General features: G+C 61.4%; 1 protein-coding gene and 1 long non-coding RNA gene across 3 annotated transcripts; one reads left to right on the top strand and one right to left on the bottom strand.

Moving 5' to 3' along the window:
- Window positions 1-289: 289 nt before the first annotated feature.
- Window positions 290-10,204, bottom strand: SIK1 (salt inducible kinase 1). The gene is made up of 14 exons (XM_030330193.1): window positions 10,159-10,204; window positions 8,993-9,163; window positions 8,450-8,566; window positions 5,974-6,037; window positions 5,635-5,796; window positions 5,348-5,472; window positions 5,123-5,246; window positions 4,437-4,660; window positions 3,994-4,143; window positions 3,404-3,526; window positions 3,070-3,286; window positions 2,192-2,470; window positions 1,399-1,633; window positions 290-991 (listed from the first exon to the last, which is right to left on the bottom strand). The coding sequence occupies exons 2-14, from the start codon at window positions 9,146-9,148 to the stop codon at window positions 631-633; spliced, it is 2,337 nt and encodes a 778-aa protein (XP_030186053.1). The 5' UTR covers window positions 9,149-9,163; window positions 10,159-10,204; the 3' UTR covers window positions 290-630.
- Window positions 10,205-12,867: 2,663 nt separating this feature from the next.
- On the top strand, window positions 12,868-16,464 carry LOC115524216. 2 transcript variants are annotated; one of them, XR_003971980.1, is made up of 5 exons: window positions 12,868-13,117; window positions 13,670-13,850; window positions 14,578-14,702; window positions 15,064-15,238; window positions 15,708-16,464. It is a non-coding gene; the product is annotated as an uncharacterized LOC115524216 (long non-coding RNA). The 2 variants fall into 2 exon arrangements; XR_003971979.1 differs by having other exon boundaries at window positions 15,064-16,464.
- The last annotated feature ends 5,949 nt before the right edge of the window (window positions 16,465-22,413 follow it).

The raw sequence follows: 22,413 nt of genomic DNA on the forward strand, positions 1-22,413 counted from the left end.
ATCTAAAATAAGAAAACACCGTCCTTGGGGTTCTGATTTCAGGGTAGAGAATTCCAGGAATTTGTAGATTATTTTCTCCTGGGCCGGCCAACAGAGCCTTTTTAAAAAAACTGATACATAAAAGTAGAAAGTTCACAGTCCTCGTTTTGAAGCGTAAATGTTTCGGGGAGTGGAGAATCGTTCACCAAAACAAACAAAAAAGGCTACCAAACACACACGCACGCACGCGGATGGACACGCGGCCCACGCCACGGTCTCTCCCGAGGCAAGCCCCGCGTGGCCCCCGTGGCCCCCTCCCGCCGCCCCGACCGCAGTGGCGCTGGCCAGTCCAGCCAAGCCCTGTCGCCTCTCGCCCCGCCGCCCTCCTTCCCCTCCCCGTCCGCCCACCCTGGCACGCCCCTCAATTATTATTTTTCTTCAGAAAGTTTCCAGGCCCTGCTCAGAGTTGCATTTGCTCAGTGCAAGGGAAAAAGTAAAACCGAGAAGAAAGTAAAAAGCCAAAACACCAAACGTATTGCTTGTTTCGCTTCTAGAAACTTATTGGCTTCGAGTCCGGAAACGTCTTCACATACTCTGAAATTATTGCTTCGAAGGGCCGGCCGGCCCGAGCCGCAGGCGGGGGGGGGGTCCTCACTGCACCAGCACGAAGGTGCCCAGCCGGCCCGAGGTCAGGTCCTCTATCTCGCAGTCCGCCTGCGGCAGCCCCGCGGCCACAAAGCTCGGGGGCAGCGTGGCGGCGGGCAGCGGGGCTGTGGCGCTGCCGATGTGCAGGTGGGTGTCCAGCAGCTGGGCCGCCGCCGCCACCGGGGAGCCCCCCGCCTGCAGGAAGCGGGGCGGCAGCAGCGGGCCGGGCGCCAGCCCCAGCTCCTTCTGGAGTCCCGACACGAGGAGCGCGCCGTCGCACGGGGCGAGGACCAGCGGGGCCGGGGGCGGCTGGGGGGCCTGCTGGCAGCCGGGCGGCCCCGCCGGGTGGTGCTGGAGCTGGAGCAACCTGGAGGGAGGGAGGGGGCGGGTCAGCCGCCGGCTGGGGCTGCTCCCCACGCGCGAGGCTGTGCGTGACTAATCCCTGAGCAATTCCTGACATTTCCATTCTCCGTCTTGCTTCTGCAGCAGCTCAGAGATGCCAAGCAGACGCGACGTTCTTATTCGCTGCCCCCCCCCCCGCCCCCCACTCACGGGCGGGCCTCGAAGTGAGGAAGGCCGACTGCTCCCCCCCTCCGCCCCCATCCGCCGGAACGAGGCCCCACCGGCGGATCCCCCCACACTAGGGGCCGGCAGGTGCACGCGTCTGATTCCGCGGAGAGGGCGAGGAGCTCCCGAGATCAGGTTACTCCAGAAACCCAGACGTCCCCGAGCCCTCCCCAGGGGGCAGTCACGGGAGCGAGGCGGGGGGCGTACCTCTGCTGGTGTAGGACCTCTTCCAGCAGGCTCCGGCCCTCCCGGCTGCCGGCCCCGCCGCCGTGCGGGCCCGGGCTCGGCGCGGGCAGCTGGAAGGCGCTCAGGCCGCCCCTCGTGGCCCGGCTGGAGGAGGAGGGCGGGCACACCTGGCGAGCCAGCCCCTTGATCTTGTTCAGGCCCAGGAGCCCTTTGGCCCTCGTGCTCTTCCTCAGCTGCTGCCGGAAGGCTTTCAGCCCTGGGGGGTGCAAAATCAAGCCGGTCCGTGGGTGGCCCGCAGACCCCGGGCCGGCGTGAGCAGGGAGGGACCCCATGCAAAAGTGAAGGCGTGAACGGATTGCTTTCCCGTGGGGGTTAAGGGCACTCTCTGGTCTTCCGATCGGATGACCCCTCCCGGGGCTAAGTCCTCTTTTCTTCAGAATTTGATTTGGGGCAGCAGCTCCAACCCCGAACGAGTCTGGGCAGGGGTCCTCTGTGGACGGAGGCACGAGCGGGGCGGTGGGCTGAGGGAGGGAGCCCAGGCAGGCAGGTGGGGGCTGCCTCTGTGGAGGGTCCTTCCCTGACCTGTCCCCTCCTCCAGGTGAGGCGCTGCGGCCTGGCATCCAAGTGTCTCCTGGGCTTTTAGGACCGGCCACTAGGAGACCCTGTGAGTTCGTCCCAGAAGACGGGGACATCTAGAGCTCCCCGGCCAGAGACTCGGGGCGCGCCATCTGCACCGGGACAGGGTGACACCCTCCCAGGGGCACACACAGCACCTTCTGGGACGGGTGGAAGGGGAGCAGGAAAGGTTAGTCACCTTGAGTGAGCGAGGTGTCCGATGCCCTCCGGCCTTCCTGGAAGCTGATGGGGAGCAGAGTGACCCCTCCTGGGGCCCCCTGAGCCTGCAGCACTGGGGTGGCAGACTGGGCCCCCAGGAGCGGTGAGGCCAGTCTGAGAGGGGAACAGGTGCCCACCAGCCCCTGGGCGGCCAGGCGTCCACTGAGCCCCGCTGGGCCGTCGCCGGCCGAGAAGGTCAAGCAGCTGTCGGAACTGGTGCCCTCCGAAGGGCTCGCGGCGGAGGAGGAGACGACGATACCTGCAGAAGAAGCACGTGCTCCTGAGGGGCCTGACGCTCCCCAAGGCCAGAAGCAACCCACCAGCACCCAAGTTTTCACCGGAAGTCAGAGGAAAGAAGGGGCACGGACACTTTCTCCGTGCCTGGTGCACAGCCCCTGGGTCTTGGGACAGCCCGTGGGGCCAGCTGACAGGGGCAGACGGCGGTACTGGCCTCCCTGTGCCTACCCTCAACATGGGGCAGGAGTCTACGACGGCCAGAGGCTGTCAGAGGCGTCTGGGAGCCATGATGGTGGCCGGCCACCCTGAGGGTGTGGCTGCCGCCGTAGCTGACCGGTGGGGCTCAGACAAGGACACATGGGGGCCTGGGCTGCGGACCGGCCCTTCCGGCCCCCGGGGGCAGCTAAACCCCAAGCTGTCCTGCCACCGAAGGACCACGTGCAGTCTCGAAGTAGGATCTGCGTGGCCTCGGGGTCAGAGCAAAAGGCAAATCCGGACAAGGGCAATCAGACGCCCACCAGCCAATAAGGTGCACTCTCCATCGGCCGGTCGGAGTCTCCACCGCACGCCCGCCCCCTGGCCGGTGCCCCGGGCCGCGTTCCTGCCCCACCGGGCACTTACACGGAGGGGCACTCGGGGAGAAGCAGGTGGAGACCTCGGCCAGCGTGTGCCTCCGGCCTGTGCCGCCGGACAGGGGCTCCTGCGGCTCCCGCTCCTCCTCCAGGCCCTGGCCCTGCCTGACCTCCTCACTGATGCTCGCGTCTAGCAGGCCGCTCGGGGAGATGGGGCGATTCCGGAACACTCCGTTGCAGTTGGCGTCCAGGGGGAAGAGCAAGGGCTGGGGGGACAGACACAGACCCGTAACTCCTGGGGCTCCATGGGACGCGGGTGGGGGTCGTCACCACGGCTGGAAGAGACCCTCCCACGCGACGGCTGCCCAGTGTAGATCACACACCTGGAGTGAGCTGAGGGGGTCACAGTCCGTGTCCGCCTGCAAGACAGACTGCCCGAAGGCCTGGGGCTGTGGGCACAGCAGGGAGGGCTGGAAAGCGTCACCAGACAGGCCTTCCTGAGGCACCTGCGGGCAGACAGAGGACAGACGTCAGCAGGGAGGTAGCTTTGGGGACAACCGCAAACAGCGTCACTAGGAAGGCCCCACTGGCTTTGCCGCGGGGCTGACAGGTCAGTCACCAGCTGCCTGGGCTCAGGACATATGCACCTTCCTCTCCAAGGCCATGCCGCCCAGGGTGACCAGGGGAAGGTGTCAGGAGGCCAGACCGGGGACAGTTAAGGAACAAGTGGCTGCAGGGTAGTGCCTGACCCGCAGCGGAGCGGCCGGCACCCCCTCTCCTCCATGTAGCCTCTGGTTCGTGGCTCCCACAGGAACCCCCCCACCCCCCATGCCGCATGGGCAGGAGACGGCACCCGGGGGCCGGCGGGCTCAGCGGGCGTCTCAGTCCCGGGCCCGTCTGGGTGAGGGACCGTAACTGGCGGGCGTGGGGGTGCACAGTCTGGGCAGAGCTCGGGAAGGAGGCTCCCCCCCACCTCAAAGCCGCCGAGATCCGAGCTGCGCGGCCTCTGCTGCCGGGCCAGGCCGGGCCGCGCCGACGGCTGTGTGTGCCGATGCTCCTTCAGCCGCTCGAGGAGGAGGTAATAAATGGCAGCAAAGTGGTTGTAGCTGCTGTTCTGCAGTGACTGCAGGAGGCAGAGGGAAGCGGGGTCAGAGCGGGGCCAGCACGGGGAAGAGCGGGGCGACAGGGCTCCGCGGCGGGCGGTGCCTCCGACGCTTCCCGAGCGGCTGAGGCTCCCTGACAGGCCTGTTCCCAGGGTTATTCCTGGGTGGCCGAGAATATCCTTTAAAGGAGTGGACAGCTGGCCCTTAAATTAGCCCATGCTCCCGTTTTAACTCGACTGGCGAGTGCCTGCGTTTCCTCGGAGTGAGCGCCTCTCCCGTCCAAGCCCGCGCGAGGCCGGGCGGTGGCCCTCACCTCCACGGTCCTCTGCCGGTCGATGCCCAGGGTGTGCATGATCCCCAACACCTGCTCGTCGTAGCGGCCCAGGCTGGCGTTGTAGCTGAGCGCAGAGAAGGCCGTGCAGGCCTGCCGCGGCACCGGGGGCTCGGCCTGCATCCACCTGTGCTGCCGGATCTGGGCGATGGTGATGCGCTTGCTGGGGTCCACCACCAGCATGCGGCGGATCAGCGTCTCACAGTCTGGGGGGTGAGGGAGGCCCGCTGAGCCCGGGCGGCCCCCCTGCGTGCTCCCCCCACCGCCCCGCTGGGGACCAGGCTCCCCTCCTGAGCGCGACACACGAGTGACCGTCCTAAAGGACGCTGAGACCGGGGGCGGTGGCCCCGGGCTGCCGCTCAGGACCTGCCGCCAGGAGAGCCAGCAATCGAGGGGACGGGGTCCTGCCGACCTGCCCCAGACCGAGGACCAGGCCGGCCGGCATCCCAGAGACTAGGCCCTCTCGGGGGAACGCAGAGTCGAGGCCCCCCCCCCCCCCCCCCCCCCCCCCCCCCGCCCCACAAGTAGGGCACTGAGGAAACACCCAGTGGGCTGGGCTTGTGTCGCAGGCGGCAGGGACCTGACGGCACTCCCAGACACCGTCGGGCAGGCGTTTCGGGAACCAAACCCCCGCCCCCTGTGCAAACCCCTCGTTCCGGGTCGCCCACCTTGAGACATAAAGAACGGGATACGGAAGCGGCCCTCCAGCACCCGCTGCCGCAGCGCCGGCAGGTTGGGTCCGTCGAAGGGGAGCGACCCGCACACCAGCACGTACAGCACGACGCCGAGGCTCTGCAAAGACCACACGGACGGCCTGGGGTCAGCGCCCGCACGCCCGCGGCCGGGGCCCTGGCGTCTGACGCGCGCCGCCCACGCGGGCTCCTGGCTCCTACCCAGATGTCCAGCTGGGGGCCTTCGTACTCCTTCCCCTCAAAGACTTCTGGGGCCGCGTACGGGGGGCTCCCACACCACGTGGACAGGGGCTCTCCCGACTTGTAGAAATTCCCAAATCCAAAATCTGAGGGACAGGAAAACGGACGGTGAGGTCACGGCGGAAACGGCAGGGCCACGGACACAAAGGCGCGCGCGCCCACAGCGGGGGGCCTCGTGGGCCCTTAGGAGACCGCGCTTCCCGGGCTCGGGGACCACCCCCCGCCCCCAGCCCCGGAGGGCCCCTTGCCTGCCAGCTTGATGTCCATGCTGCCGTCCAGCAGCAGGTTCTCGGTCTTCAGGTCCCGGTGGACGATGTGGTGGCTGTGGCAGTACTCCACGGCGGACAGAATCTGCCAGAATTTCTTCCGTGCCTCGTTCTCGCTGAGGTGCCCGTTGGAGGTCAGATAATCTGAGGAGTGACAAGCCGAAGCTCCAGCCCTAACGTCCAGAAGTCTGGCCATCGTCTGGAGCGCGAGTGAGGAATGCCGTACGACTTAAAGACGGGCAGACCCAAACGCCGGAGGGCGGATGCCTGACCAGCTAAACCCTCCGCTTTCAACAGACGTTAGACACAGGCGTGACTTACCAAACATTTCTCCATTTTTTGCGAATTCGGTGACAATGTAAAGCATATCCTTTGTCTCCATAACCTAAAAACACAAAGACCTAACGTTTAACCACACGGGAAGAGAACATGCCAACGGCATAAATAATCTACTCGAACCCCAGTAAATTTTTAACTTCCCCGAGGATGAGTGTATCCATTATCTTTAAAAAGGAAAGAAAATAAACACTTCTGTGTTAAAGAAACAGATACGGGGGTTCCTATTCAGGAAAAGAATTTAAAACATCAGAGGTGAATTCCTCACTAACCTGTCTATCCGAACGCACTAGAACCTTCCTGTTATCACCGTGTTAACGCAACTGCCTCACCCACCCGCCGGCTCTGTGAGGCCTCAGAGGTCTGACACCCGCAGCATGCACCGCTAGGGCTTTCTTCTAGAAGCCTAGCAGGCAACAGATGATTCGGGCCAGCGCAGGCTGAATAACAGATAACGAACACCCCTTCCCCCTTGCGTTACTGACATGATGAATTGGGCGCTGAGAAGCGGGTTCCGCCAGGTTAAGCTACGACAGACTGCTCTTTATACGGCAAACCCCTCAGCATGTGTCAGTAGCAACAGCCGAGGTCAAACACACCCTGCAGGCTCACTTACGGGTCGAGAATTTTACTTCACTGTGCAAACAATTTTAAAAAAGAGTTGAAAATACAGCTAGCTAAGAAACAAGGTAAATTTCACATCTTTGGTCCTAAAAGAAGGAAATCCACCTCCTTCCCAGGCGTTTTACAAGATTTCAAAGGGAGACACAGAGACAACACGTGCTCACAGGAACAGATTTCTTTAGGGTTCGAAATACAGTTTTTCCGTAAAAAAGACACTCTAAAGGCAACTGGTTTAAGCCGTAAATCTAACAAGACAGCAAACACAGTGTGTGTGACCAAGAATCTCCAACGTCCTGAAGTGTCCTGGCCCTCTATGTGTGCGGTAGAGGCCTGAGCAGGAAGGCCGAGGTTCGTCCCTCTCCTCAGTTCAAAAGAGAGCCGGAGAAAGAATTAAGAGTAAACGTGTTTGGGGTGTTGGGAAACCTCCAGGCAAGAGTGTAGTGTCTCAGCAAGGTTCTGGGGCCTGGGCCAGCTGGATGAGAGTTAGACACCAGCGTAAAACCCCGAGGAATGACACGCATTGCTGTCCCTATCACGTCCGAACAGTTAAAGCGACCCAGACAGCACCGAGAGGTTTCACTCCGCGAAAGGACCTCTCACTCTGATGCTGGGGGCGATGTGCTGTCTAACTGGGCTCCTCCACACAATGGGCCAGCAGAGGGACAGGAAGACCAGGAAGGTACACTCTGGCTCATCCCTCCAGCAAAGTCAAAAACAGGGCTCGGGCCACTCCTGCGGAAACAGGCCAGGCACATTTCTCAGGCACTGACATCAGCGGCCGCGGAGGAAACTTCTTATCAAAGCAGCACAACTAAAAATGACACAGAAACAAAACACAAACCCGAGCGTACGGTGGAGGGCTGATGACTGCACTCAGTGACTCTAAGTGAACTGTCATTCAGGGGAACACAAGCCCGGTGACACTACTTCCGTGGGACAGTTTTCTCTTCTAACGCCCTCTCCTGCCACGCTGCCCGCCGAGCCTCGCCGTGGGCACACACACACCCGCACCGTCCCGTGTTCCTCTCAGATTCGGGAGGCTTCACGAGAATCCCCAGAAGGAACTTACACCCGGCACAGCTGGATGAAATACCGAGCATTTGCAAAAAACGTAGCAGCCGGCATCTCATCTGCAGAAGTGGTCGGGTAAGAGTTGCTTTACTGCGCTCATTAAATCAGCGCTTGTAATATTCCAAAGGTATGATTTATTAGTTAAAACACGGTAACGACAATAAAGTCACAAAACAAACCGACAGACGGATAGGGCGAGGCATGTTCTTAACGCGGATTCAATGACAAGTTCTCTGTTCTCACCACGGCAAAAGTATTTTCATCTCTCCGTTTTTGACGGAAGAGTTGAAACGGGAAGACAAATGCCTTTACCACTGCCTTTGCAAAGAGTTCACGGAAACTGGTAAACGCAGCCGGTTTTAAAGTTGAATAATCATCTGCAAAGGGGGAAGCGTCTCCTTCCACTAAAATCTGTCCTATGCTAAATGCTTGACATGAGACAATACCTACGTCTGGTTGTTTGTTTTCTTAGGAAAGTGAATCTAACAACCGACCTCTACGCATTTAAAACTGGAGCGAATGACAATACGAAATAAAATTTTAATGAGGCAAATCTCAATTATGATCCAAAAGCAAGAAAATAATTGAAAACGCATCTGAAGAGCTTACAAAAATCAATCTATTTACCTTACACAGCCAACCCCCTGCCTCCCACACACACCCAAAGAGAGGGGCAAAATTCAGAATCGCAGACTTATTGTTGAAAATAAAAGGTAATAAATACACTTGCCAGAAGTAACAGCAAAACGCAAACTTGAGTCCTTACCTGATAAAGCTTTATGATGTGAGGATGATTCAGAAGCTTCATGATCTGAACCTCACGATATATTTTCTCCAAATTACTGGAGTCTAATCGAGTTTTATCGATTATTTTTATTGCAACCTACAGTTTAAAAGAAAGGATATTTTTGTCCCCAAACAAACGCCTTTCATTGACACGTTTTGTTTTTTGCAGCTTAATTTCTGTAACACTTTATGTCCCCAAAGGTCACAAAAAGTTGGGGGGAAAAAAAAACAAGTCACCATTAATGGTACTTAAAGTTAAGGAAGTATCTTAAATGTCTTCTAGCTCACTTTACAGGGCCTCGGCCTGGATCCCAGAGCCCCACACTCCTGGGTCATCCGGTCATTACTCTCTCTGCTGTCCCCTAGTATTTGTCGAAATTATTCAGAACCATAACATAAAGCATTTTCTCCTCGTGGAACTGAGAACTGTCAGCACTGAGACATTGCACGATGAACCCTGAGGACAGGGAAACCACCCGGCCGCCCCCAGGGAGGGTCCTCACAGGCCAGGTCTGGCACACACCTGGGTTTTGGTGACTCGATGCCGGGCCAGCTTCACTACGGCGAAATTGCCCTTGCCCAGGGTCCTCTCGACGTCGTAGAAGCCCACCCGGAGGGGCTTCTGCTGGCTCTGGCCGGAGCCCGCGGGGGCCGCACTCAACTCCGACATGATCACCATGGCTCCGGGGCGCACCTGCGGGCCACCCGGGAGCGCACTCAACACCGGACCTGCCTGACCCGACCCGGGGAGGGGGGGGGCGGCGGCTCGCGCTCCCCGCCGCCCCCTCACTCTGCTCCTTTCTAAACACCTCACCTCGACCGGCGCTTGCCCGCTCCCACGCCCGCTCCCGACACTCCGGCTCCCAAGACCCCCAGCCCTTCGGGCGTGTGGACCCCCTCCACCCTGTGATCCGCGGTCGACTCCATCCCGACCCCCCGACCCCCCAGCCCCGCGGGGCGCGTGGGCCCGCTCCCACCCTCCCCGCCCCCTGCCGGTCCTCTGCTCCATCCCGACCCCCGGCCCCCCAGCCCCGTAGGGCGCCTGGATCCGCTCCCACCCGCTGCCCGCGGTCTTTCTCCATCCCGACCCCCGACCCCCCAGCCCCGTAGGGCGCCTGGACCCGCTCCCACCCGCCGCCCTGGGGACACTCCATCCCGACCCCCAGATCCCTTCAGCCCCGCGGGGTGTATAACCCGTTCCCCCGCCGCCCCCCGCCCCGCCGCCCGCTCCATCCCGACCCCCGACCTGCAGCCCAGCGGGGCGCGGGGCCCGGCTCCCACCCCGCCGCCCGGGATCCGCTCTACACCGACCCCGGGCCCCCAGTCCGGCAGGGTGTGTAACCCGCTCCCACGCCGCCTGCGGCCGGCTGCATGCCGATCCCCGGACCCCCAGCCCCGCAGGGCGCCGGGACGCGCTCCCACCCCGCCGCCCGCGGTCCGCTCCATCCCACCCCCCGGAGCCCCAGTTCCGTGGGGCCGGTGGACCCGCTCCCACGCCGCCCGCCCCACAACAAAGGGGAGCCCGGCGGCGGCGGGGCGAGCGGCGTCCCGCTCCGAGACCCCCACGCGCGCGCCTTCGGGCCCCGGAGCCCGGAGCGGCAGTCGGAAACCAGAGCCCGGGAGCTCCGGAGCCCCGGCCCGGCCGCCGCGAGCCCGGCGGCGGCCACCCCGGCCTCGCCGCCGCCTCACCTCCGCCGCCCTCCGAGCGCCGAGGCCGGGCCGCCGCTCTCCCCGCGGCCCCCGCCGCCCGCTCGGTCGCTCGCGCTGCTCGGGCGCCTGCTTCTCGAGCGCCTGCTTCTCGGGCCGCCGCCGCCGCCGCCCGGGCCGCGCCGCATGTCAGCTCTGAGGCCGCGCGGCGCGCTCGGGCCGCACGCGCCGCCCGCCGCGGGCTCCGCCCCGGCCCCGCCCCGGCCCCGCCTCCGGCCCGCCCCCGGCCCTGCCGCGCCGGCCCCGCCCCGCCCCGCCGGCCCCGCCCCCGCCGCCGCCGCCGCCGGATTGATACATCCCCATTGACGTCGCTTTGACGCCAGAGCGACGCGCGGCCGAGCGCCAGGCGAAGGGAGAGCGGGAGATCGGGCGGTTGCCAAGAGACTGGCGGCTCTGACGCGCGCGCTGATGGGGCCGTCGCCCTGGCGACCGCGGGGCGGTGACGTCAGGGGCGCCGGCCGCCCGAGGCCCGCCGAGGCCCGCCGTCCCGCCCGCGCTCGCGTTCCCGCCGGCGCGCGCCCCCTACCGGGCGCCTCGGGCGCTGCAGGCGGCTCGGCCTCCAGTCCCGGGGTACAGTTCTCCGCCTGCTAGCGCGCGCAGCCGCCCTGGCGCGGCGCCCCCGCTTCTCGCGCTCTTCCCAAAGGCTTGGTTCTGGGGCGCTTCCCAACCCCCCGGAAGTGCAGCACCGCGGTTGCTGCGTCCTCTTTGGACCCGTAGTCCGGGGTCCCCGTTACCGGGGTACAGGGCCCCGATTTCTGTCGAAAGTCCTCGGACTTGGCACCTCTATTAGGAGAAGTAGCAGGTGGGGCTCGGGAAAGCTCGCAGACTCGCAGAATAGGGCCACACGGGATGCCAGGTGACAGCCCGCCAGCTCCCACTCCCCGAATTGCCCCCCCCCCCCAGCATCCCAGAGAAGCGCCAGCACCCCCAGGGACCCTCTGGGGCTCGGCAGCTGCAGACACGCAAGACCTGGGGACAGCCCAACTCCGGTTACCTTTGTTCTGCACAAATCTATTGTTTAGCGAGTGAGAAACTTAAACACAGGAAACCTGGGCAGCATCTTCTGGTACGGGGAGCCCCGGGTGGGATGGGTCGGGTTCTCGTCCTGGCTTTGCCCTCCGCCCCCGCAAGGCGGCCAGTGGCGTGGTTCAGCCCGCCCCGTTCTCCCTCAGATCTGCGGGTCAGCAGCTGGTGACAGACCAGAGGAGGCTTGGGGACCTTTGTAAGGGAATCCACGGGCTCTGCTTTGACGAAGGCACCCAGGGGGATGGAGAGAGGTGGAAAGGCCCAGAAGGCCGGTTTCTTGGAGGGCCAGAGGTGTCGGTGGGAATGGGTTCTGCCCACTGAGGTCTTCAAGCTCTTGGGACCAGCTATGGGGAGCCCAGTTAGCAACACCTTCAGTGAGGTGGTGATGGTTCTCCGACAAGTCCCCGATGCTCTGCATTCAGACAAGGGGAGGACTCTGCTCCTGGGGCCGTGGAGGGGTGGGGGGGCAACAGGTGGGGTCAGCTCAGGCCAGGACTTCCTCCTTGGCAGCAGTGGACAGGGAAGGTCCTGTGGACTTAGTTACTTTCCTCTGCTGCCTGTTTCCCCAGAGCTGCCGGGGACAGTCCTGTGCCCCCCCCCCCCCCCCAGGACTGGTGCCCGGCAGCCTATTCCCTGTTAGAGAAGAGGCCGGACAGGATGACAACGGCAGTGGGCGACAATTGCCGTTGGTATTGCTGTTCACTTCATGTCCCCTTATGCCTCATCAGAAAATAACACGTTCTCTAGGGAAGACAGAGGCTATGGGTGAATGACATTTTTTGAACATTAGGCATTAGGAAGGCAGTGGTTTGGGATTTAAATTTTACGTCTAGCCTAGAATCATTTTCCCTTGTGTTAAATGAAAACACTATTTCATGGGAGGGGGTGGGGAGCAAAACTTAAGTAAGATGGATGCAGAACTTAGAAGCCTTCTTCCAGAGGCTTCCATGCGTGGCCTGGAGAGGTGGCTGGACTGGTGAGGACACCATGTAGGACTCGGATGTGCTTCTCCTGATGCACAGCCACCAGCCAGACCGAATATTTCCCAATCACCCCTCCCTGGGCGGTTCTTCGTGGGTCAGTTTGTTTTGAAAGGCCTTTCGGGGACACCAACAATTCCAGAATTTTCCTTAGTCTTTCAGAAGTGCCCTGATGATCTGTCCCAGCTATATCTGCCGAGAATTTGGAGGAGTATTTTTACTTTCTTCCGGCTGAATAGTTCACAACTGCTTTTCTTCCCTTCTGGGGGGCCCACTAATCTCCTAGGAGAGCAAGATGCAGAGATAAGAAATCAGGGATCTGAATGCACTCACCTGCGGCCCCTCATTCTGTGACCCCAGGACGTTCCTCAGGCTCATCCAAAGGGACGCCCAGCAAACCAGGGCCCCTCCACCCCCTCCCGTCCCAGGTCTAGCCAAGTCTTTTGAAAGGTCATAGGTGTTTGCAAACACCTGGCTGGCTGTTTGGAAACATTGTGTCATCGCTGAATAAAAACCTTCAGCCCAAAGAGCCAAAGCTGCCTTCCCAGAGAAGGTCCCTGGACCCAGGTGCACTTGTCCCTTAGACCTAGTCCTTCCTGAGCTTCCAGCCTTCTGAACAGCCCCGTGTGGGCCGTGGCCACCCCTCCGCCCCAACCCTTGGGTGGAAAGTCTGCTCTGCAGAGAACGCAGGCAGGGCAGAGGCAAAGTCTGACCCCAGAACGGCTGCCACCTCTCCCAGTGGGACTCTGGCTGGCACCCCTGGGAACTTGCCGTTGACGCGTCTCTGCTTCCAAGGATCTTCGATTATTCTTTGCATCCTTGGCACACAGAGGCCATAATTCCTTCCAGAATCCTTGACTTCTTTTCAGATTTCTCGTCTTGCACGCTCTGTGTGCGTCATGAGGGGGGGATACACAGTGTGTGCTCCAGGAGAGGTAAGCAAACAATGGGAGGACTCCGCCACTCGCCATAACGGAAGAAACGCTCTCAGCGTCTGCAAGGATAGTGTCTGTTTTGTAGATCTTCGCAGATTCGGGAGAATCAGGAAGTCGGTTTTCTTTTCCATTTGGAATTTCTTAAGCCTGCCTTCTCATGGCAGTCTTTCTGGAGTTCACCTTCCTCTCCTCAGGTCTTGAGACAGGAGACCCCGTCGGCAGCAAGTGGGTCCCTTCGATATTCACACTTTCCTGACTGGTGTTCTAAACCCGTTCCCTCCAGATTAAAGGTGGTGGGGACAGCAGCGCCCCTTGTAAGGTGGCTTTCCCCTTGTCGCCATAGGAAGGCGAGGTGATTTTCTTCCTGGACACTCTCCTCCTAGATACTCAAGGTCCTTCTCTGTCCTCCTGGCTGTCTTGTTTGGTTTTATGTGGTTTATTTAAGGGGTCAGGCCAATGATTTCACGTATCAAAAAATAAGATTGGCTGCCAGCAGCATTCTCGGGCCTCAGCGTTGGCCCCGGTCCCTTCTGCCGTCTGTTACATTTGCAGAACTTGACATGGACACAGGAATAGACACTCCCTCACTGCCTCAGGGAATCAGTGCCCCTGGCCTTGGGCTCAGCAGGTGGGAAGAAAGCACTCACCCTCCTCCGTGGACACCTCGGCTCCAAAGGTATCACCTCCTACGCCACGGTTCCTCTGGGTCCGTGACTGCCTCGTTGGTGCTCAGGTGAGGCCCTCCACAGGCTGGGAGAGGAGGAATCCTGGGTCCTGGGGACTCTGGGACTGGGATATGTGTCCCGAGAGGTCCCAGAGAGGGAGCCATGGGACAGGCAGGGCAGAATTCTAACACACTGGGCTTACACACATACACACACACCAGCAAAAACTTCCTATTAGCAGACCAGCTCTTGAATCCAACGTTCTAGGACTCTGGTTCCCATTTCTGTCTCCCACCAGTGAGTCCTCACTGATAATGGGGCTAATGGGGCTAATGGGGCTGCCTGATAGAAAGCAAGGCTGTGGTTGGTGCCACACCCGAGGACCCGGCAGGCCTTTGGATGTCTGTCTCCTGATGGACGTTCTGTAGACAGCTGTCTTAAGGAGACTGGGGTGGGAGGGGACGCAGGACTGGGCAAGGGAGCAGCAAGGACCTGAAATGTACCTATCGCGGGCTCGTTTAAGAAAAGCAACATCTAGAAACCTGGTGGGGGGTGGTCACATGTCCTGGTCGCGTTCCCAGAATAAACCAGCTGTCCTCAGGTGGAAGGAAGCCGCACCTGTAAATGCCTCAGTTCCCGCCGTCTTACTGGCGGTCCCAAGCAAGTGGGGAGAAAAGTTCCCACTCCTCCGTGTTGTAGAGCAGAGGCCTCTGGGGTGCCCTGACCTTGTGCAGACCAGGCACCGGGCCCAGGAGCCACAGTGTGGCCACACCCCTCATTCTGGGCTTTCCACAGGGGCTGCACAGAGCTCCCGGACCCCTGCTGGGAGATGTTGGACTTCTAAGCAGTGACTCTCATCTGACTGTCATCGAGCACGCTATACTGTCTTCTTTACGGCTGTTCACTCATTCAGAAACGATGTGAGTTTCTACTCTTGGTCAGAACTGTGCAGGGGTGTGCCCGGGCGCCATGGACAGTGACGGATGCGCTGGCAGTGACCGAGCGGGGGGTGGGGGGCGGGTCTGAGAGGGAGGGGAGGTGGCGAGGCGTGCGGTGCCTGGGGGGTCCCCCCTCAGGCGTCCACCCAGAGTCACGGAGCACCTGCCGTGTGCCACGCATATTGGGCACGTGAGCACAGCAGGAAGGGGACAGACAAGGTGCCTTCTCTCCAGGGCAGATGCCTCATTAAGAAGACAGGCAACAGGATAAGGCGATAAGGTGATGGGCAGAGGGGTTTGGCAGGCATCCCACGGGGGGCTCCTTCCGTCTTCCCGAGAGAAGGTGGGGACACAGAGCAGGAGGCCGGCGGAGGCAGCTGAGGAGAAGCCGGAGAGGGGGATCCAGGCAGCTCCGAGGCTGGAGAGGCAAATGTGGGTGGACATGCTCAGCATCGTCAAACGTCCGTCTGCAAATTATTGCACAGGTGGCCTTGTGACTTTTCCCTGGAGGTGCTCGGGTGAGGACCGTTGTGGCATAAGCGGGTATCTGGGCTCAACCAGGGTTGGGCCATTGCCAGGCGAGGAGTGACGGAAGGGAAAGCAGCCAGGATGAGGGGAGAGGAGGTTGGGATGTTTGCGTGGAGCCGACCCATCCTGGGTGTGGCTTCCCCACGGGGGAAAGAAGGGGTGAGGGCAGCAGGGGTCCGCTGGGCAGCACAGGAAGTGTAAGTCGTTTGCCCAGCCCAGACCCTGGGGCAGTGGCAGAGGACTCCCCCATTCCGGGTGTGAGCCGTGGGAGGAGGGACAGGCAGTGACACAGAGGCCCGGACACTGGGTCTCTGTGCGGCCTCGGGAGGGATCCCAGCACGTTCAGCGGTGTCTTCTGGGCACACAATCGATAGGAAATTTAGAAAATGCGCAAGTCCGGAAAGATGAAAACAGAAAACCCTGGCCACGCTACCGGCAGTGTGATCTTTTTCCATCCAGTCTTTTGATGAAAACCGTGCGGAGACCCTGTTCTGCCAGCCTTCTTCACCAGCCGCGGACGGCAAGCGTCCTGCCAGGCGTTACGGAGCCATCAGAGCGGTGGTTTTAGTGTCTGCCCGGAATTCCGCTGTGGAAGTGGCCGTGTCGTCCCCGATTTAACCCCTTGTTGTCCTCCCCTCCACGCGGACATCGTGGTTCCTGTGCTATGAGGCTTTCCTCTGACATTCCCCGGGAGGCTGGCTTGGGGGTGATGTGGCTGTTGGAGAGGCATCCAGGGTCAAGGCTGGACACCTGGCCCAGACAGCTCAGGACGGCGCAGACCGTGGGTGGGGGGTGGTCCCTGGAGGCCAAGGGCAGAATTTCGGGAGCCTCAGGGCCTGCAGACACACCTGGGGACCCGCAGGCACGGGCCACCGCAGCAGAGCTCAGGAGCACCTCGTCCCCCCATTGCCAAGGCGACACGGAGGCCTCTGATTGCCCAGGAGGAGGCCGGCTCTGCTTCGGGCCTTTTCGTAGCCTGCAGAGGTGTTTTCATCCCCTCTGACCTGGTTTCCATGGTTTCCGGTGTTGTTGTTGCGTTGTTTGTTTAAAAAGAAAACACACAGACTTACGTCACGAGGAGGCAGAGACGTCACAGCCATCAGCTAATAAAAATGACCGAAAGCTAGTCCCCAGACCACGCACCCGCAGCGACGTCTCCCGAGTACGGCGGGACAGCTAATGAGCCGTGCAGAGACGGGACGTGGAACGGAGCGGGACAAAGTCTGGGGCGTTGGCACCCCGCGGTCCTGCTCACGTCTCCGTGGTGGTCCCTGAGAGACCAGAAAGGACAAAAATTTGGTCGGGGAGAAAACAAGACAGCTCAGGCCACAGCTACTCAGAACATAGAGAGTTTGCAGGTGGGCAGAGCCTCTCGGGACCAGCCAGACCGGGAAGAAGGTCCAACCAGATCCCGGGGCCGGGGACTGGTTAGTGGCAGCTGAGCAGCGGGAGGAAGCTGGCCCGTCCGCTCCGGGGCCGGCCCGCAGCCTAGCTCCCGCTGTCCCCCCTCGATGGTGTGTGGTCCCAGGGCCCTCGAGTTGATGTGAAGGGTACCTGAGAGGCTTTGGAGAGCCCCAAGTGCAGGAAAGGCCCAAGACGGACAATTTAAAACAATAGGGCAAGCTCAGTAGTGGGATATTCCAGAGAAGCTGGCAGCAAGGGACACCTGATCTTGGGCCCATAGGACTGTGGGGGCTGTGGGGTAGCGGGATAGCGGGGCCGGGGGGCCGTGTGGTGAGGGAGAGACAGAGCGTATGGCTGGGGGAGGCGCAGCCGAGCAGGGCAGACTCGTGCACTGTGAGGCAGCTGGGCAGGGGCATGGGGGCAGTGAGCCAGAAACAGGAGTGTGCAGTGACGGGTCTTGTTTTTCCGTGGCCCCCGACCTTGACCGCTCCCCGTCTCTCTCCTCTGGGAGTGCCCTGCTCCGGGTCCCCCCGCCTAAAGCTGAGCCACTCAGAGAGAGAACCCGGACAGCGGCTGCCTCCCCTCCCCTCCCCCTTGCCAGTCCCTCCACCCCTCCGGGGTGCTCCCCCAAGCTCCCGGGCCCCAGGGTCGGTGCTGGGACCCTGCCCCTCCCAGGCCTGAGCCGGCATCCCCCCAGAGTGGTCCCCGGGGACACTCCACAGCACCCCCGGCCCCAGCCGTTGCAAGGCATCTAGGACGGGCGCTCTCTCGCCCTCTGCCCCCAAACCAGATGCGGGAAGGGGAGGAAGGGCAAGCAGGCAGACATTCAGGTTCTAGAAACAGAAGTCCTTGGCTGGATTCCTACGGGCTGCAGGATGGGCTTCAGCGGCTCTCAGGACCCCCTTCCTCCCGGTGATTCGGGAGGCTGTGCCACACGCCCCATAGCCCGTGTTTTGAAATGCTGACGGTGAAGCTGGGTCATTCAGGCCGACGCAGCTCACTCTACCCCACCCCACCTGTCCAGTGTGTCTGAGGGTGCCTGCCTGGGGCAGGGTCCCCTGGATGTGCTCCGTCTCAGGCCTCCATTCCAGGAGCCCCTCTCTGGTCCCAGCTGACACTCAGTCCTAGTCTGAAGGGGGTTGACTCTCCTGCCTGGTGTCCTTAGCCCTTGGGTCAAAGGCGACAACCTCTAAGCCTGCTGACCTCACCTCTGAAGAGCGTGGACCCTCCGCGCACTGAAAGCCAGCTTCCCGGGGCAACCAGAGGGCTGGGCCTCAACCTTGAGTTGTTTCTGTACTGGCTCATTTACATACATACCCCTCACGTATAGGGGTGAGGCTAGAACAGGTGTCTAAAGACTTCTACACCGGCACAGAGAAAGCTTTCTTTCTTCGAGGAGGTCATGCTGAGTGACACGGGCCAGTCACCAGAGGGCAAATATTCTACCGATTCCATGCGGTCAGATTCGTAGAGGCAGAAAGGAGCACAGTGGTGGCAGGGGGCCTGGGAGTCGGTGTGTCGCGGGGACAGAGTTTCTGGTTGGGAAGATGGAAAGTTCTGGAGATGGATGGCGCTGAAGGTTGCCAAGCAACGTGAATGATTGTTTTTTGAAAAATTTCTAATGTTTATTTATTTTTGAGAGAGAGAGAGAGAGAGGGAGAGAGAGAGAGAGACAGAGCTCGAGCAGGGGAGGGGAGAGAGAGAGGGGGAGACACGGAATCCGAAGCAGGCACCGGGCTCTGAGCTGTCAGCACAGAGCCCGACATGGGGCCCGAACTCACGGACTGAGAGATCATGACCTGAGCCGAAGTCGGACGCTCAACCGACTGAGCCACCCAGGCGCCCCGGCATTGGGAATTACTTAATGCAACTGAACTGCGCACTTAAAAATGGTTAAGGTGGTAAATTTTATGTATCTTTTATCAAAAAAAAAAAAAAAAAAAAAAAAAGCCACGTCCAAGGGTCCAGCAAGACCCTAAAGCACCACAGGACCACCCAACGGCCCTCCACCCCCTTCCTTACAGACCAGAGGCCGCCTGTGCTGCCGAGGCAGGCCCAGAACGTGTGCCCTCAGGCTCGTACCGGCCACCAGGGAGGTGTGCCTCAGACCCCACCTGCCACTCTGAGCTGACGCCCGCAAGGGCTGTTCCCAGGAGCCCAGAGCAGCTGGGGGACACCGCGCCTTGGTCTTCTCCACCTTACCCTTCCCTCCTTACCCTTACCCATCCAGAGTGAGTCTCCCCAGAGCCACACTGTTCCTACAGCGGGAGCCACTGCTGTCCCCTGCTACCTCTCCCCCGTCGCCTGTGTCCTGCTCTGGAGACCCTGCGTTGAGGCTGGAAGGGCCCAGAACCAGGGAGGCAGGCCCTGCTGAGCAGACGGAGGCTGGGTCCCAGTGCACCTGCTGAAGGACCTCCATGTACGGGAGGCGGCCAGGCTGGAGGCGGGGCTTTGGCTCACCCTGGACCTGTGCAAGTCTCAAATAGCACAGACGGACCGAGGCCCTTCCCTTCACCCTGGATAACACGCTCCTCTCGGGACCACAGCATCTGGACACGAGCTATGTGGACAGGTGTGTGTGGGTGTGTGTGGCTTGAAGGGCTGTGGTGTAGGTGTCCATAACAGTGTGCGTGCAATTTAATGTGTGATTTTCAATATCCTTACTAAGATAGGTTCTTGCTTTTATGTTTATGGGCCATTCGTATTCCTCGTGACTATCAGGCCTTCTTTCCTGCCCTGTTTTCTATCAGTGGGTTTTAGCCCAGACTCCCTTGGTTGCGAAAAACAGAAACGCAACCCAAATGGCTTTAAGCTAAAAAGGAAAGTTCGTGCTTTCAGGTTAGGCTTCAGGCTGAGTTAGATCCAGGCGCTCGTAAGAAGTTTCTCTGTTCTCTTACATCTTGCCAACTCCACCTCCCAGCTCAGCTGCCCTGTGTGGCCCTTCTTGTTTTCCATCAGCACATTCCGTCTTGTAGCAGTGATGGCCAACACCAGGGGAGAGCCTGCCTCCTGCTCTGCGGTTCTGGCTTGCAGCCCAGGGTCCCCCATCATCGGCCCGGACTGGGCCACACGTCTGACCTCTGGAGGGGAAGTGTAGGTCAGCCCACTGAGTCTCACGGGCTAAAGGTGAGAGAGGGGTGGTTCCTGAGGTGTTACCCGAGGAAGGAGCCACGGATGCCTTCGGGGGAGGAAATCAAAGCAAGTCCCCGAGTAAGGCAAATGCTCCTTATTTATTCTGAGAACTCTTTACATATTGAGGATGTTAATCCTTTGCATCTTTGTTCCACATATTTTTCTCAAGCTCGTCTTTGTGAGTCTCTTCCTGGAGGCCAGTGCTGCCTTTTGGGTTGTGTCACTGCTCGGGCGCCCTTGCCCTACAGTGTCCTTGTGTGATGACATTACATGAGGGGGGTTGGTTAGGCCACATTCCCCGGGTGTAAATGATGCCATCCAACAGAAAAGGAGGAAAAAAAGCGTGGCTAGTACTTCCGTGAACGACTGAGCATTTGAAAGCTTATCTGGGCACAGACGTCACGGGCGAAGGCTAGAGGGAAGGAACCGCCACTCACCTAATAAAAGCGTGGCCGCACCCGTAACAGTTACTGAGGTCACGCAGTAAAAGAAAGGGCGCCGAGGACGGACGGTGCAGGTGCAGGGCTCTGGGCCCTCGCTGGCTCTCGGCGACGTGATAAGGAGCGTACTTGGAGCTCGTTAACCTCGTGACCGGGCTGTGGCCTACAGGCAGATAGAACGGGCGGCCTGACCCTCCCGCAGGCAAATCCCAGGCAGGCCTTGGCTCCAGGGCTCCGGAGGTCCAGCTCCAAGGCACCCTCCCCACAGCCGGCCCCCTGCCCTCCCCTCCCCCACGCCCTCCCTCTGCTCCTTTCCAACCTTTCCGAGGGGTAGGTTCTGAAGTGCCGGGGAGGACGGCCCGGTGCACACTGTGCTTCCCCACCCCCACCATCAGGCTCCCCGGCTCCCAGGCCACGTCGTCCTTGCGGTGAGCTTAAATTCAAGGGTAACAGAGCGCGGCCGGGGCTCCTGATAAGGGGCTTCTGCACGGCTGCCGGGAAGGAGTGCCCTGGGGCCGGGCCTGCGGCAGGGAGAGCAGCGGGGCGTGGGGCAGGCTCATGGGGCACTTGTGGCCCACCTTGCTGCCCGGAAGGACGCGTCCCTGGAGAGCCAGCCCCTCAGGGTGCGGGCCAGCTCTGCTGGGGGGGGTGCCCCTTTCCCAGCCTTCTGCCCGGGAAGGAGGGGTCTTCAGGGCTGACAGAACAGCCCAGGGAAGTGACTGCAGGGACCGGGGGAGGGGCCTGAGGCCTGTTAGGATGGGCCTGCCGGTGGTCCCCTGGCCGCAGGGAGGTCCCCGGGCTGGGGCTGGGCCCGGCCGCCCTCACGGTTGGGGTCTTGGCCTCGCAGGGCCAGAAGGCTCCCCGAGGAGCAGGGCAGACAGGCCCAGGCCCAGAGGCATCCTCAACACCATCAGCCAAGGGGTGTGAGCGTCCAGGAGGGAGAGGCTGGGCAGCCTTGACAGGAGGGCCGAGCCCAGGGAGCGGGGCCCAGGCGGAGGTGGGAGGGTCCGGCGCCGGAGGCTGGGTGAGAGCCGGCAAGGAGGGGCCGGGGTTTCCTCCAGGCCTCTCCCCGGAAAGAGACCCCTCTGAAGGCCCCCGACAAAGAGCCTCAACCTGACTGAGTCCCGGGCCCCCTGAGGCGCGTGCTGTTCAGAAGCCCCAGTTTCTTCCAGACTGACTGTAAAAATCCCGGGAGAGCCAGCCGCCGCCACACGGGGCCAACGGGAGTGTCTGCTTAGATGGGGACGCGGAAGCCCGGTGGGTCCCCGCTGCCCTGTGTCCAGGCTCCCAGACCCCCCCCTCCCCGGAACGAGGTTGCGTCCTCCCCCACCCCGCCACCTGACACCAACAGGCTCCGGCCGCTGCTGCTGAAGGGGCGTCTGACTCAGGGATGGGCCTGTCTCTGGCCGCGACCCAGTTCTGGAGGTGCTCAGCGCGCCCTCCTGAACGCCAGGCGGGCCGCCGCCATGCCCCCGCGGGGGGCAGTGAGGTCACCGTCTCTGACCCTTGTCCTTCCGCCCTGCCTGAGGGCGCGCTCGGTCTGTCTGAGCTCCAGGAGGACAGTTCCGCCGAGGGGGCTGGGCCGCAGCGCCGTGGCCGCAGCCGGCCGCAGAGGCACCATGTGGAGGTGCGGTCTGCACACCGGCCGGCAGCCTGTGCCCGCTCGGCCATACCCCCTCAGCCACCGTGCCCCCTGCTCCCTGGGATCCCTGGGATTGCCTCCAGATGAACCACCCCCACCCAAATCCTGGCCTCAGCTCTGCCTTTCGGGGACCCCAAACCGAGAGCCCTTGACTTTGCCCCCAGCAAAGGGGCCCGACGCCCAGGCCACTCCGTCTCCTCCCAGGGCCAGCGGGTTCGGGTTCGGAGCCAGGGATGGGGGAGCGGACGTCGCTAGGTGTGTGTTGGCTCAGCCACAGTAAAGAAACGCCTCCGAGAAGGGGAGAGGGAGGCGGGTCCCTCAGCCCCGGCCTCGGCCTCGGGTTCGGCCACACCGTAGGGAAGGCTCCCGGCCCCCGTGAGGTGGCCCTCCGTGGGCTCCTTCCCCCTCTCGGCGCGGAGCCCAAGAATCTCCACCTTATTTAGATTCGGTTGGAAATAACTTCAGCTGCAGCCCTCGGCTGATTTAATCAGGAGAGAAGTGTGGAATTTCTTAGAACGCTGCTGGTGATGATGTTACCCGCCTGCCC

The sequence above is a fragment of the Lynx canadensis genome, chromosome C2, assembly GCF_007474595.2.
Source record: "Lynx canadensis isolate LIC74 chromosome C2, mLynCan4.pri.v2, whole genome shotgun sequence".
Classification (NCBI taxonomy): Eukaryota; Metazoa; Chordata; class Mammalia; order Carnivora; family Felidae; genus Lynx; species Lynx canadensis.